A 15,075-nucleotide genomic window follows, 5' to 3' on the forward strand; every position below is an offset into this window, starting at 1 on the left:
ACTCCAGCCGCATATAATTTTCCATTTCCTTGATAATCTGTTTTGTACTGGCCCAGTTTATTCCACAAAAGGGTTGAGGGCCTATAAAAGCAGTTTTTGATGCAGTTCTGGCTAGCTCATTAGCTTTTTTATTTCCCAAAACTCCCCTGTGGCCCGGAACCCAGTAAAGGCTCAACTTATTCCGAGCTGCAAGTGATTGCAGAAGCTCGTAACACTCTAGGACCTGTTTTGATTTGAAAGTCCAAGAAGAAAGAGCTTTAAGAGCAGCCTGGCTGTCAGAGTAAATTATTTGTATATAATATTAATATAATAGTTTTAAAGTTATTATTCACACCAATAGCAACACTTGGTACTCCATATGGTATACGTACTCATTGTTTACATTTAATTTTTTTAAAACTCAAAAAATATTGCACTAATTTATTCACGCTTATATTACCTTGATTAAAGAAAGTAGCTGGTGAGGTTTACAGGTACTTGAAGCATTGTTTGTAAGAAATAATCAAAATTTTAAAGAACTACGCGTCTGTTAACGTATTTCGATGCTATTTTAACAATTTAGAGGAATTACTAAAATAACATCCTTTAATAGGGAATACCAGAAAAAAAAGCAAATAGAAGGAGTAGTGTTTCTGGAGTTGACAAATAAGTGAAGTGACGGACGAATTATTTGGTTCAGCTTCCTGTTCTTAGCATTGAGATTTTCATTTCTGAATAGTGGTTAGAGGTGATGAAGAATTTTAGTACAGTTAATTCTTTTCAGTTGAACATGTTTAAGCCATGTGAATCGTTTGTCCAGCGTAATACCAAGATATTTAACGCTATCCTCCCAGTGTATTACCATATCACTTTTATTTCATTATTGAATTTTATTTTCCATTTCTGGAAATAGTCCAAAATGAGGTTTATATGCTCTTGAAGTGTGTTGGGTATGTTGAGAGCAGTGAAAATAAATGTGATAAGATATCATTTCAGGAAAGTTAATAATTCAATTTACAACTACAAGTTTAAATAGATGGTTCTATTCTACCATCTACCTGCTTTATAAACCTAAAGACATACAAAACCACACATTTCAGTACCTACACTTCAATGATTCAGGAGGAAGTTCTTGTCAGCTTTAAGTTTACTCTTTTATTGCGCACTGTGACCTTAATAAAAAGGAGATTCATATAACTTAAAATACTTTGAAGAACGCAACACTGACGAGCTACATACTTTCAGTTTTTTAGTAATAAAGATCCTTTATCAGTCATGAAAAAATATGATTCCCGAATATATAATATTCTGTAGCAGGTTAAAATGGATTGGTTAAATCTTGATATAGTGGTCAAAGCAAAGACGACATAGTGTTATCCATACTTTAAGTCTAAAATCTTAGATTTGATATAAAATGGAACTTGCAAAAGTAATATCAAATCTCGTTAGCTACAGACTATAGGTTGACATGCAGTCTGTCATGGAAAATCAATAGATTATATTCATGTAACTTAGTAAGAAACACTTGAATGTTCACTATATTGTTCATGTGCACAATTCTTCAATGGACATCTCGTTTTCTAAAGAGTAGAAAGTAATTATGTACTTACGTTCATGGGCGTAGCCAGAAGCAGGTTAAACGGTCAATGATGATATATAAATGATAGAAATAGATATTTTTTAACGTGAATTCTTTAGTTCCCCCCATTAGCTTAGTACACTCTCAAAATGCTACTGTGCTATTTTAAGATTATTAATAGACTACAACAATTTAAACTAATCAATTTTTTGAAAATCTATAATGAAACACAATGAGGGCTATTAGAAAGACATAGTCTTTAACTAGCTGTGTCCCATCATTTATTAGATATTTTAATCCTTTTAAAAAGATAATTACGACAGTAAAATTCGGTTTTTGTTTTTTGTAATTTAAAATAACTTTTTTTATTTAATAATAAAACAAAATAATGAACGCTTACATTTTAGTTTTACTTAATTTATGAGTTTTTATTCTTTAAAAAGAGTAGAGTGAGCGGATGATAATTTTTCATATTACAAAAAAATTTACTAAATATATTTTAAATTGAAGTACAAATAAATTTTTACATTATAATAAATATCAACAACAACATTTCTGCAATTTACATATGGCGTGTATTACCGAAACCACCATGGCCTGATTGTGAAGCACCCTTGTTGAAGCCCATTTGAAGATTGAGTTGGCCTTCATGTGCGCGTAGTTGTTCTTCAGTGAATTCACGTTCATTCTTATCAGACATTTTTGGTCCCAAACTTGGACCAGTGAATTCAGGATGTTTTTGTGTCTAATGAGTATAAAAAAATTATAATTATAATTTAAATTACTAATCACAAAATAAAGATTTTAATGCAAAACTTACAATACGCCCCAAAGCATAGAGTGATAATGTTACTTGGGGAATATTACGGCGTTCGAAGAGATCAGCTGTTTGGAAAATTTCTTCTTCTGGTACACCGTACTTCTTAACTGCAGCTTGGAAACGTTGAATGTTTTCCATCAGCTGAAAATTAGTACCACGTTCTTGAATTTTCTTGACTGAACCAGGTGCTAATTTATTGATCAATTTGCACAACCAAATTCCATCCTTAAGAATATCTTCATACTGTCCTGCTGGTACTTTTTCGCCTAAAACAGCAAAGATCCAGTTAAGTACTTCGGCTTCTTGTTCCTTATTACGTGGCTTTAAGTAAAATTTTATTTTGAAACATTTATGTCATATAAAGCATTCATCATTATATAATATATATATATGTATACATATATAACTTTCGTAGATACATTATATTTTTGGCAATATTTAAAAAACATTTTAGTACTATGTTACAAAGGCTACTATTTTAAAATGTAACAGAAATAATTATAATTTTTTCATAATTAAACGAAATCATTTATCATTTTACAAAATGATTGCACAATTAAAATAACAAATAATAAAATTTCATATAAATTGCTGTATATAAATATTTTATAATTTTGGCACATTGAGTTTCATCTTAATTGCTCTTTAATTGCAAATTAGCATTTATGAATTTATAAAATATTTGAAATTTATTTTTTAAGCCAATTGGATGACAATTTGATGAAAATATTTTTATTTTTAAGTGGCATTTTATGATAATTCAAAATCTATATAAATTTAGAAATATATAGAAATATATATATATATATTAGAAATATATATATATAAATATATAATTTATCATATTTGCTTTTTTATTATAATCTGATATAGAATTAATTACATTCTAAAAATAAAAGTTTCTAGTTTAAATTTTTGTTTAATAAGCATTAATATAAGCTTATGGAAGAGTTCTTAATATAACAGTTCGATAATTGAGTCAATATAATATTGTTAATTAAAATTAAAAGGCAATAGATAATAAATTTTAGTGATACAAGGACACGGAGTTTACTGTTTAATTTTCTGGTCAGTGATATCATAAATCTATACTTTAGTATACTTTCAACTGATCTTTGCTATGATTTTCAAACAAATCTCAGAAAATTTGAAAAAATTTACATAAAGTGGATTTTATATATACAATTTATATATATAACTTAGCAAATTACAAATTTGATATTCTATAATATATGGATTGTTTAATAACCACTGAGTGTTTTGAAAACTACAAATATGATGCTGATTTATCTCATCGAATTTCTTCACCCATGAGGTTTTAATTTTAGTAAAACAAAATTGTCTCGACTTGACTTATTTTTGCTTAGTGAAAATATCATCAAACAAAATTATTGGCTGAACGGTAGTGAAAACTCACAAGTAACTGCCGAATACGAATTCCATTCCGGTCTGTAATTGTAATTTCGGTCGGTCTGTAATTGCAGCATTGATTAAGTGATATAAACCATCAGGTCTTAACACTACAACCATCTGATTTTCAAATTTTATTGACTAGACTACCATTGGCATTGTTGCACGAGAAAGTTCCTGGACGTGTAATATCACGATTTGTTGATCTTAATGAGTCACTAAGATTATTCACTTCTCACAATTGCATTTTGTTGAAGAGTTACGTTAAGGATTGTATTTAGGGGAACAGTTCTAGGACTCCTGAGGCTTTGAAACAGAATATCCGTCATATTATGGGCAAAGCTATAACCTACTAAATGCAGACAATTTATCGACAATTTTCTCAAGCTTATTTAGTGTTGTAAGATATCCCGTGGATAATGTTTAGCCTTTGTTGTAATTGATGCTTAATGGCTTGGTCAAAAATTATACACTGAAGTAAAAATCGTTCTAAAATCTAATCATAAGTATCTATCACTCACATTTATTTTTATTTTAAAATAAATAATCCTATATACATTATATCGTCTAAATTTCTACATACAGTTCAAGTGCAAGTAGAAGAATGATTACAAGAAGTTGCGGCCAGTGCCAGAAATACTATGATAAAATATGTATTAAATTTGAAATATTTATATTGATTTGATAAATTATTTACATAATTTATTTCAATCATTGAACTTCTTTGACATTCAACTAACCCTGAATATATTTTTCTTAACATATTTACAATTTTTATTTTATAAATTTGAACTATTTATTTTTATAGCCCACATTCAAATTTGTTAATTTTTATATTGAATTTTGGCAAAGTACCAAAAAGACGCCTAATTTATACTTTAAACAGCGTAACAGTCAAACACCCACTAATATATATGTACAAATGGAAATTTACATTCCAAACTTTTTGAACTGATATTTATTTTTACAAGTATATTGCATTTAATCTTTACAATATTAATTGAATTTATTAAATTATAAAATTTTCAATGTGTTTGCTGCCTTGAAGATATCGCAAACCAAAACAAAAATATTCACATTAAATCATGTTTTTGCACTTGTGGGAGTTTAAAAAGAGCAGATAGAAGGTTCAATAATTCAGAAAGCCCTCAAGCACATGAAGACACAATTAAATGTATTTAATCAAAATTCAATTAAAAATATTATATTTCTGCCTTAACTATTTTAATTATGCTGAGCGCACCATTACTCCACTTATTTGACAGCCTGCGGCAAAGTTTCGTAATGCTTGAAATTTCATCAAAGTTTGCTAAGGGAAAATTTATGTCAAAGCTAAGTGAGGTTTTAATCATAATCATTTTCGCTTTCAATTGAGTTATGAAGAAATCGTCATTATAGGATGCAAATTTCACGCTATTAACAATTTTTTTTTTGTTTCGACTTAATGTAATTAATTTAGAGTGCTTATGTAGAAATTTTAGTACTTAAAAGTAAAAACTGTAAAAGTACATACTTCTTAAGTTGTTTTCTTTGTGTTAAATATTTTTAATTATATTCATAAATTGTTTGTAAAGTTAATATAACTAAATAATAACTGAATAATAGTTAAAAGCTAAATAACTTTTAATATCTTTTATTGCTATATAAACGGAAGACACACGGATGAAAATAGCGAAATATATTGGACTTGTCATACTGACAAAGAATATATGCGTATAGGTACATAAGGATTTATACATTCGCCGATAGTTTCTTAATTAGCTGCTTAACAAATTAAGTGAATAATATTGTCTGAGGTATTGTAACAATGATAAATATACGGTTTTACCTAAAATTTAATAAATTATACTGTTGTCAAAATGGCGAATGAAAATTAATAAACTTAAATGTAGACACGTCATTTTTAATTTAAATCGGAGTACATCTCCAACAATTTTACTAAATAACATTCCTATACTACAAGTAGATAATATAACGTACTTAGGTATTCACCTAGATAGATGACTAATTCGGCGCAAGCATCTTGAAGTCAAAAAAATTCAGATGAATTTCCAAGCCTCCAAGCATTGGCTCGTTAATAACAATTCCTCCCTGCGCCTAGAGTATAAAGAACTTTTACATCATAACATCAATATGGACTTGTGGTATCCAGCTATTTGATAAAGTTAGTGCTTTAAATATTGAAAATACCCAAAGAGTTCAGTCAAAAATACTGAGAACAATCACTGGTGCCCCATGGTATATTAGAAATGAAAGTATCCACCGATATCTACAAATTCCCTTAGTCAGCTGAATTTGACAATAGAAGAAAAAAATACAATAAAAGGCTGACAGAACTTGTTAACCCCTTAGCTAAGTATCTCGCACTTCTCTCTATTACTTCCTGCCTAAAAGGAGCTGACCGTCTGAAAAACCGCAGCTTTCTTTTTGGTGATCTGATAAAGTTGAATTGCTTTCTTAATAAACCACCTAACATTCACTCCAATGAAATTTAACCCATTGATCTAAATGAGGTTCGTGATATAAGGTTTACTTATTTTATTTTATACAATGTATAGTTAACATAAAAATTTGTAATATTATGTAATTAGTGATTTCAAAGGTTATTGTTAGTCACATTGTAAGAGAAGATAGAATAAAGTAATGTATAAGTATTTAAAAAAAACAAAAAAGAATTAAGTTTCTTTCATCAAAACGAACGTTAAAATTTAGTATCACAAATTCTATTTAAATTTTTATAACAAGTTAATGAAATTTGAATGAATTTCATTTATGTAAATTACCCGGAAAACGCCTTTTTTAAAAAGTTGGATTTCCCCGTTTTCGATATTTTTATATTTTTATTTAAAAAATAAAATTAAAAGAAAAAGTTATAATTTTGTCTTGATAACTTTAAACCAAAGTCGACAAATTCAGTAAATAAAAATTATAAAATATTTTGTTGTTTTTATCCTTAATTATTATTTTTAATAATTATAAAAAATTGATCAATTAGCCTGTGAAAACATTATGTTAAGAAACACTTATTAAATTAAGTTCCTTTTAGCACTTTGACTCACAAAATATACTCATTCCTTCACTGAAACATTTATTTAATTAAATTTATAAACTACTAAAATATACAACAGTTAAAGTGTCAACTAATAGCATCAGAAACGTAGATAAAATTAGAAACATGCTAGCTGTATGTAAATAATTTTTGTACAAAATATCTATATAAATACTTACAATGCTAACAGGATACAATGCTAAACATGAGCATGTATTTAATTTTTTGTTTCCTGAAAACAGGTGGTGTAAATTATAAAAAATTGGTTGTAGGGCATATTTGGTGTAAATTAAAATGAATGTAAGTCAAACTATTAACTGTTCTGACAATGCATTTCTTGTCGGCTACTTTCTACTTTCAGCTTAAGAAGTGAGTACTTGAATTTTCGAACATGAACTATGAATTTTATTATCAGTAATTTATCATTATTTAGTTAATATGAAGATTAAAAAAATCACGAAGATTTTTAAGATTGTGAGTGAAATTTTAATTTTAAAAATGTTTTTATTAAATTTATATTATTTTTATGCACGTATTCAAATTATTTTTAAAACGCTTTCAAAAAAAAAAAAATATGAATAAGTACTTATACTTTTCATACAAAATATTTGATTATAACTTAATCCATTATGGCTTATTTATGATATAAATATAAAAGCTTCTCAAGCGCTTAATGAAATGCATACCAACGTTGAAATATTCTGTATAAATATATTTCTATAATAGCTTAAGTGAATTTATATGAAAACAATTAATTTTAAAATGCATTTAAAATTTTTTTATTTATCGCATTTATTTAAAGAAATTTAAACATTTTTATGTTAAATATTCAAATATTTTTCACCAACAGCAATTCTTATTAAAAAGTGTGAAAGAGAATTAATAGGCTTAGTAGTACTCGTATATGCATAAAAATTCCAATTTTAATTTAAATTTTCAATAAAAACAAAACACATACGCTTAACTGACTATGAAAATGGGACAAAAATTTCAATTTATTTTGCTTTTACTGGTTGGTTATATTATTTATATATAAATATTGAAATTGATATGAGGCACTATAGTATTATTGTGTATGCATATGTTTTTCATGAGTATAATACATAGAAAATATGATATACGCTGCATATATATATATATAGAACTTAATGCAGACATAAATCATAAATGCATTAAAACAAAAGAAGAACATAAATAAATATATCAATAAAGGAATGTCCATGTATGAATATATATTATATATATGTACATTTATGAATATATGTATATGTATGTCGATAGGCACAGGCAATGCTATTCTAGTTGTATCTGTGAAATTCATTACAACTTACAAAGCGAGAGTTTGTTATATTCTATATGAAATTCGACATCAAAGTGAATATTTGTTTGTATATAAAATAAAAAATAAATAAATTAAAATTCCCAAAATAAATAAAAGTTGAACAGCTGCTCTCAGTTGCGTTGTGGCGTTGCGACACGACGAGTGAAAATCGCCATAAGTCAGCATCGCCGTACATACGTTTCAAATCAAATTTTATTTTTGTATATAAAATAATAAAATAAAAAATAAAAAAACAAATGCGACAAAATGATACAACAAAATATTTTTAAATTTTGTATAAATGTTTATTTTTCAATGGATTTTTAAGTTGGTGACAATGTTTCGTGCGCCAAATGTAAGGGAAAAACGAAAAAGAATGCAGGCATTTCATCTAAAAGAAAATATTGAAAGCGAATTTAAAGCGCCCACCACCACAAGCGGCCACTTGTCAACAATGAAATCGCATCAATCATGCGATGCCAACGCACAAAAAACTGTATCAAAAAAAAAAAACAAAAAAAAAAATTAAAACAGTGCCGTAGTTTAATTGGGGATACTTATAAATTTACAAAATCATATGAGTTTGTAGTAGTTCCGCACAAGAACTTCAGCGATTGTATTAACAGCCAATGATTGATTGATTCAGATTCCGCAGAATATATATATATATATTTCTCAGTATTACGTTCCTACATTAAATTCTATACATTAGTAAGAATAATACAAATCATGCAACAAATGATGCTTCTTCATGCAGAATGGTATTGAAATTTATCAATTAAAAATATAATATAATTAATTAATTCAATTTTTCTACAATTGGTTTATGATTTCGATCTAATATAAACACAGCAAGTGAATTTGTTAATAACACTTTCACAGCAAATTAACAAAACTCCAGAAAAATGTGCGAACATAAAAAAGTCAAGTACGGCCTTGGGTTAGTTGGTGAAGGAGCGCTGACTCTGAGCTACAAATTTGGCAGGGCACCAGTACAATTCCTGGTAATTGCAGTCTCAAAAAATTATTTACGAATAATTAAACACAAGAACTATTTCCAAGATCACGATTGATATGTATTTGTCAATACTCGAAACAGCCGAAAGTTCAATTAATTAAAATAATATAAAAATGAATTTGTTGTTATAGTTCACTACTTTTCGCAAAAAACCTCCATATTGTCTATGTTTATTTAAATAATGTGATAAACTTGTAATTTTCAGGTAGAATATATAACAATTATAACAAACGACTAAATAAAAGTCAGATAAAATAATTTTCACAGTTAAAAGGAAAATCAGAATGTATATCTGGTATATCTAAAAATAAAATTTTTTAAATTTTTGACCCCCTTTAAGTTTTGATTTCCAAAAGTTTTTCCTCAAACAAAATTAAAACAATGGAGTATCAGAAGAGGAAAATTGATTGCATTTAAATCTCAATGGCGATTAATTTAAAAGCAAATATTTTTTTCTAAAATTTTGCTAGTACCATATATGCACTTACATGAAGTTTACAATATTGTCCAATCAATTCAAGTCTTGTAATTGGGTTACTTGTCACAAATGGATTTAAGTGTCTACACATATGTAGTAGAAAAATCAATTTCTCCAAAATATTGAAGTTTTAACATCCATTTAAAAATTAGGAAAATAACATTTTTTAAATAATGAATTTAAATTTTATTTTTAAGATTTTGGCAGATAAAAATTTTGTGGCAAAAAAATAGAAACAGAAAATTGTTAAGAAATTAGTTTTTTTTTGATGCTTAACTTAATATTAATTTAAGGTTATTGTTTAAGGATAATTGTTTCATCTTCTACGTTTTTTTTCACATTGTCAGCGAACGCAAACCAAGAATGATTTGTCGTTGCATTGTGCGTGCTCAAATATAACAACTAATGACGACTAGAAATAGCTGGACTTGAGAGTCATAATCCGTCCTGGACTTTATATTAATATACTGAATATTTGCTTTTATATTAAAATCAATGAGGAAATCTGTTTCGAAAATGTTAATTCTTAAATAAGAGAAAAAAAGTAGCTTATACAGGGTTCGGCGATTAAATTTCTACCAACTACACAGAGGTATATCTGTCAAACTGATATTGCCAATTACGTGAAATTCATACGAATGACAGCTGTTTCTATTCTTTACAAACTACGACAAGCATTTGCGTATAAGTTTTATAGAACAAAAGTTATTCAAAATAGAATTCAAACGTAATAGTGTGATTACTTTATATTTGGCTGAAAATCACAATCACAACCACCTATTGTGCGTGAGCTCAAACACCTCAAAGTGAATTAAATATTTGTGTATCGTAACATAAATCATTATAATACCACAGGCGGCGTCGCCAAACGCTATGGTGGTGGACGAAAAAATACCGTAACATCATCTGAAATGGTTCGGAAAGTAGAGGATCGACTTGATCGAAATTGATCGAACTGAAAATATTCTAGCAAAGCATCCGATGCATATTCTAAAATGAGCTCAAGGTAAAGCCTTATAAGTTTCATAAGACACAAGATCTTACACCAAAGCAACAAAAAGTTAGACTCAAAAAAGCAAAGGAGTTGTTACACTTGCTCGAACGTGACGAATTTCCAAACATTGTTCTCTGAAGAGAAAAAGTTAAGTTGTAGTTCCATTAATGATGTATAGATGGCGCACCGCAGGGAATTCCTTAAGACTATAAAAGATTTTATTGAGAATTTACATTTAATGAATCATCTTTATTTCATGAATCTTTATCTATGTACTCCTTTTAAATGCAATTTTATTAAACTAATTTAGTTAAAAATTTAAAATGCAATATTAAAAATAAGAAAAAATTATTAAACTTATTATAACAATGTTATCTATTTAGACATTTTTTTTAATAGTAATTAACAATATTTAAGTATTAAGCAAATTACTAAATATGTTTTTGCGAATTAAACATAAATTTTGTATTGTATAGTTTTTTTTTAGCTAATCTACTTTTTGTATTGTCATGTCATATGCATTTTTTTTTTGTCAATAATAATTAAATTTTTTTATTGCACAATTTAATTTCATTTATTTTTTGTATATAAAACTTTTTTGTTGAGCAGATAAACTCATTTATCATAACGTCAATGCTGTGCTAATGGGCATCAATTTATTATAAAATAAAGCCAATTATATTAATTAAACAATATATACATTTATTTTTTATATTATATTATTTGAATTAGCATTCGTTATTGTTTTTTTTGGTTATATTTGTTAAAATGCAGAGTAGTATTTTTGAATTTATTTATTTTTATTTGCAATTGAATATTTGCACAAAATTTTATAAAATTAAATTTCTTTCCAAATGGGTTGCATGCATTTATTTACGTTGTAATTTAATTAATATTTTATTATCATTACTATTATTGTTTTAATTATTGTTTTGTGGTTTATAGCATAATATTGTGCATTGAATCCAACATTGTTCTCCATAATTAGATTTTTTGTTGGTGTTTATTTATGACATTGTTGCTACGGTTTCCTGTGTTTAAATAATAAATTTCATAAAAACCATATTACATGTTTTCAATATTAATATTGTCTATAAAGCTGTACATTGAGAATTTATTAATTTATTTTCAATAAACTGAAGTAACTGCTATAATTTTTTTTTTCGCATAGTGGTTTTCAGTTTTTATAACTGTAACAATTAAATGCATTGTATTCATATGAGAAAAAAAATATGTTTGATTTATAATTGGCATTTATTGGGAGGCCTAAAGGATCATACTAGATACGAAATAAAGTTCGATAAGATTTATAATAGTAATAGGTGAACAACCTACTAACAAAGCTTGTAAACTAAATACAGTTCAATACATATGCGATATAAGTTTGTAATTGTAAAAATTGGGATTCAAAACACTTTGAAAATATAAGAAATACTTAACAGTATATACCACTTTAACTTACGCATGCCCTTCGTACTAAGCTTAGTTGTTTTTTAAATAATCATTAACTTTACCATAAATCAAAATAAAGCTCGGAAGAAGGTTTTGGAAACAAGTATCGAATTAGTTGAAGTGTTGAACTGTATGAGCTATAATGCGACACTAACATAGCTAAACATATTAAACTTCATTTTAATAGTAAAGTTTACCGAGCTGCATAACCCAGCTGCACTTGCTCGGTGATGTCGTACGTGTGTTGAAATAATTTTCTTAGAAAGATATTTGATTTAGTAAATTTCAGGTAGAAAACCAGGTAAAGACCGCAGAATCGTCAGTCGAAAAATCAAGCGCCTGATAATATAAAACCGCTTTGGTACACAAACTATAAACAGCAAGCCACTGATCGGACTGGCTGGAGGAGGGTCCTGGACGCTGTAAAGGGGAATATATAAATAACTAATTAAATAGGTAGGTAAATAGTAAATTAGAATAATCAAACAAAACTAATGGGTGTCAACTAAAATAATGCTTATAAAGTGCCGGCTCATAACACAAGAGAAATAAAAAAATAATATGTTTGTAGAAAATTTATGCTTCAATATTTTTAATATTGATTAATATTAAATAATTAATATTTTTCAATCGAAAAACAAATAGCCAAAGTGCTAGATAATACCCTGAAAGAATAGAATAAATTTAAAAAAGAAAATGTTAGCGGAACCTTTGTGTAAATATTTTTAATAAATAAATTTACGATTTAGTGGATATATTTTAGCTGAAAATTGTGCAATTATATTGACTATTTACATATCTTATTGGTTGAGATCACAGCACTAATAAAAATAAATACGGTTGTCTTTAGGTTTTTTAATCGGTATTTAACAATAATAGTGTCAGCTAATAGCACTAAAAAAATTGAAAAATAGTTTCGGATAAAATCATTCTGTGAAAATAGTTACCTTCTCAATATGGCACAAAAAATTAATTATTAATTTATTATGAAGCAAATTTTTAGAACTGAAATATATATTTCATTTCCAACTTGTGGTAACTACTCAGTTTAGATTTTATACCAACTTGTAGCAGTAAGCAAAAGATATCAATAAGTAATACGGGTATCAAATTGAGTTAATTATACTTAACACCGCTAAATATAAAATATTTTTTTCTGTTTTGATCAAATAATTTATAATTGTATATAAATTACAAGATAAAATACAAGAATACAAGATAAAACATATAATAAATTATCTTTAAATACTTTAGTACTACTGATTAATCCAGATGGTTTGATGATAAATATGAATACTGGTATAAGAATTATTTACTGAATTTTAAAATAAATTTTTCCTAAAATTATTATTTGTTTGAAAATTAACTCTTAACTTCCAAATTATAAAATTGTTATTGTCAAGATATACTAGTATTTAAAAAAAATTTAAATGTGTAGCGTGAAAATTGAAGCAAATTAAATATTTCTCAAAAAAATTTTTTTTTGTCAAAAATCAAAATGTTATTATTTCTTTTTATTTAAAAATATTATTTATATAATTTTAAAAATTATTTAAAGTTGTCGCTATTAATTAAAACATAGGCTAAAAGCTTAAGCCAAAAATTTAGTTCAGCACTATATATTTTTTTTCAAAAACAAGAACTAATTAAATTTCTAAGTTATAAATTATTTATAAGTAAATTTAAATTATAGAAATAAATATTTGTTCACAGATTTCTATGCAATGTTGCAGTACCTGTAAGATTATATTAATTGTTCATGTCATTTCCTGAATATCTTACAGATGTTCAGTTTTTCAGAATCAAATAAAAGTAAAGATTTATATTTTGATTCAAATGATAGTACCAAACAAAACCAATTAAAAAAAAACTAAATTGTAAAATTATAAATTAATTATACAAATTAAAACATTAAATTGTATTGCACATTTTGGAAAATAATATTTCCATTACTCAAAAACTATTTATTATATTTATTATTAATATTTATTAATATTTGCACCACAAAAGATATTGAGATCGTAGAGGCCAAGCATCCTTTGTGGTTAGATATCCTTGCAAAAACAAAATTATTTACCTATTCAAAAAATAACATTATAAGGGTTTAATAATGTTTCACCAAGTATGAAAAAGCAAAATCACTTTGTGAATAAAAAATTTAAAACATAATTTTTATTTAATTATTTTATGTAAATTTTATTTACACATAAGTAACTTTTTTAAAATACTGCTTTTGTTACAGTATCAATACATTATTTTATTGCCAAAAAACGTAGAAATTTTTTTATAAGTATATTCCAATATAAAAAAATAATTTGTATCACTAAATTACATTTTTTTAGTTATATATGTATGTTTATATATTTTTGTATTATATGCGTTAATAAAAGGATCATTTGTCGGTTTAATTCCTTATAAAAAAAATTTTAATTTAACACTTACAGCCATTTTAAATTTAAAATTAATTTATTAACGTAATGGAAATGCAGAAAGTTTTAATTTGAATTTCTGTCTGTAGCAGACGAACTGATTTCTTCGACTGACGCAAATTTTCCTCGAGATTTTCCATTTTTCCTACGAAAAACATCGACAAAAACAAAAGTGTGAAACCATAAGGCGGCATCAGGCATATAAAATAAAATATATATTTCGTATACGTATATTATATATACTTATATATAAACTTAAATATATTTTATATTTGTAAACTTTAAAAAATAAACGTCTCTGCATTTGTATATAAATGAGGCAGTCATTTGTAGACATGATCGGCCAATATACATGCAAATTATTTAATGACGTCTGTAAATAACATTTACTCAAAAAAAACAAAAAAAAAATTAAAAATGTTTAAAAAATATAGTTTAAATTTTGTTAAACAAATTTTGTATTTTGAATTTTTTTCTTTTTGTAATATTATTTTGTTTGTTTTAAAATAAACGCACTACGCCATTGTCGCGGACCAAAGTGGCATG

General features: G+C 26.4%; 1 protein-coding gene across 1 annotated transcript; it reads right to left on the reverse strand.

The window, feature by feature from the left end:
* Positions 1-2,036: 2,036 nt before the first annotated feature.
* Positions 2,037-14,650, reverse strand: LOC119684054 (muscle-specific protein 20). The gene is made up of 3 exons (XM_038097999.1): positions 14,543-14,650; positions 2,379-2,699; positions 2,037-2,303 (listed from the first exon to the last, which is right to left on the reverse strand). Exons 1-3 carry the CDS (start codon positions 14,546-14,548, stop codon positions 2,121-2,123), a joined length of 510 nt encoding a protein of 169 aa, XP_037953927.1. The 5' UTR covers positions 14,549-14,650; the 3' UTR covers positions 2,037-2,120.
* Between the last annotated feature and the right edge of the window lie 425 nt (positions 14,651-15,075).

This window comes from Teleopsis dalmanni, chromosome 2 (assembly GCF_002237135.1).
Source record: "Teleopsis dalmanni isolate 2A chromosome 2, ASM223713v2, whole genome shotgun sequence".
Lineage (NCBI taxonomy): Eukaryota > Metazoa > Arthropoda > Insecta > Diptera > Diopsidae > Teleopsis > Teleopsis dalmanni.

Bases quoted from the DNA above. Each gene is read 5' to 3' on its own strand.
- LOC119684054 (XM_038097999.1), bottom strand. The intron at 2,304-2,378 runs GTAAGTTTTGCA...TATACTCATTAG, and splicing joins TCTATGCTTTGGGGCGTATT to ACACAAAAACATCCTGAATT.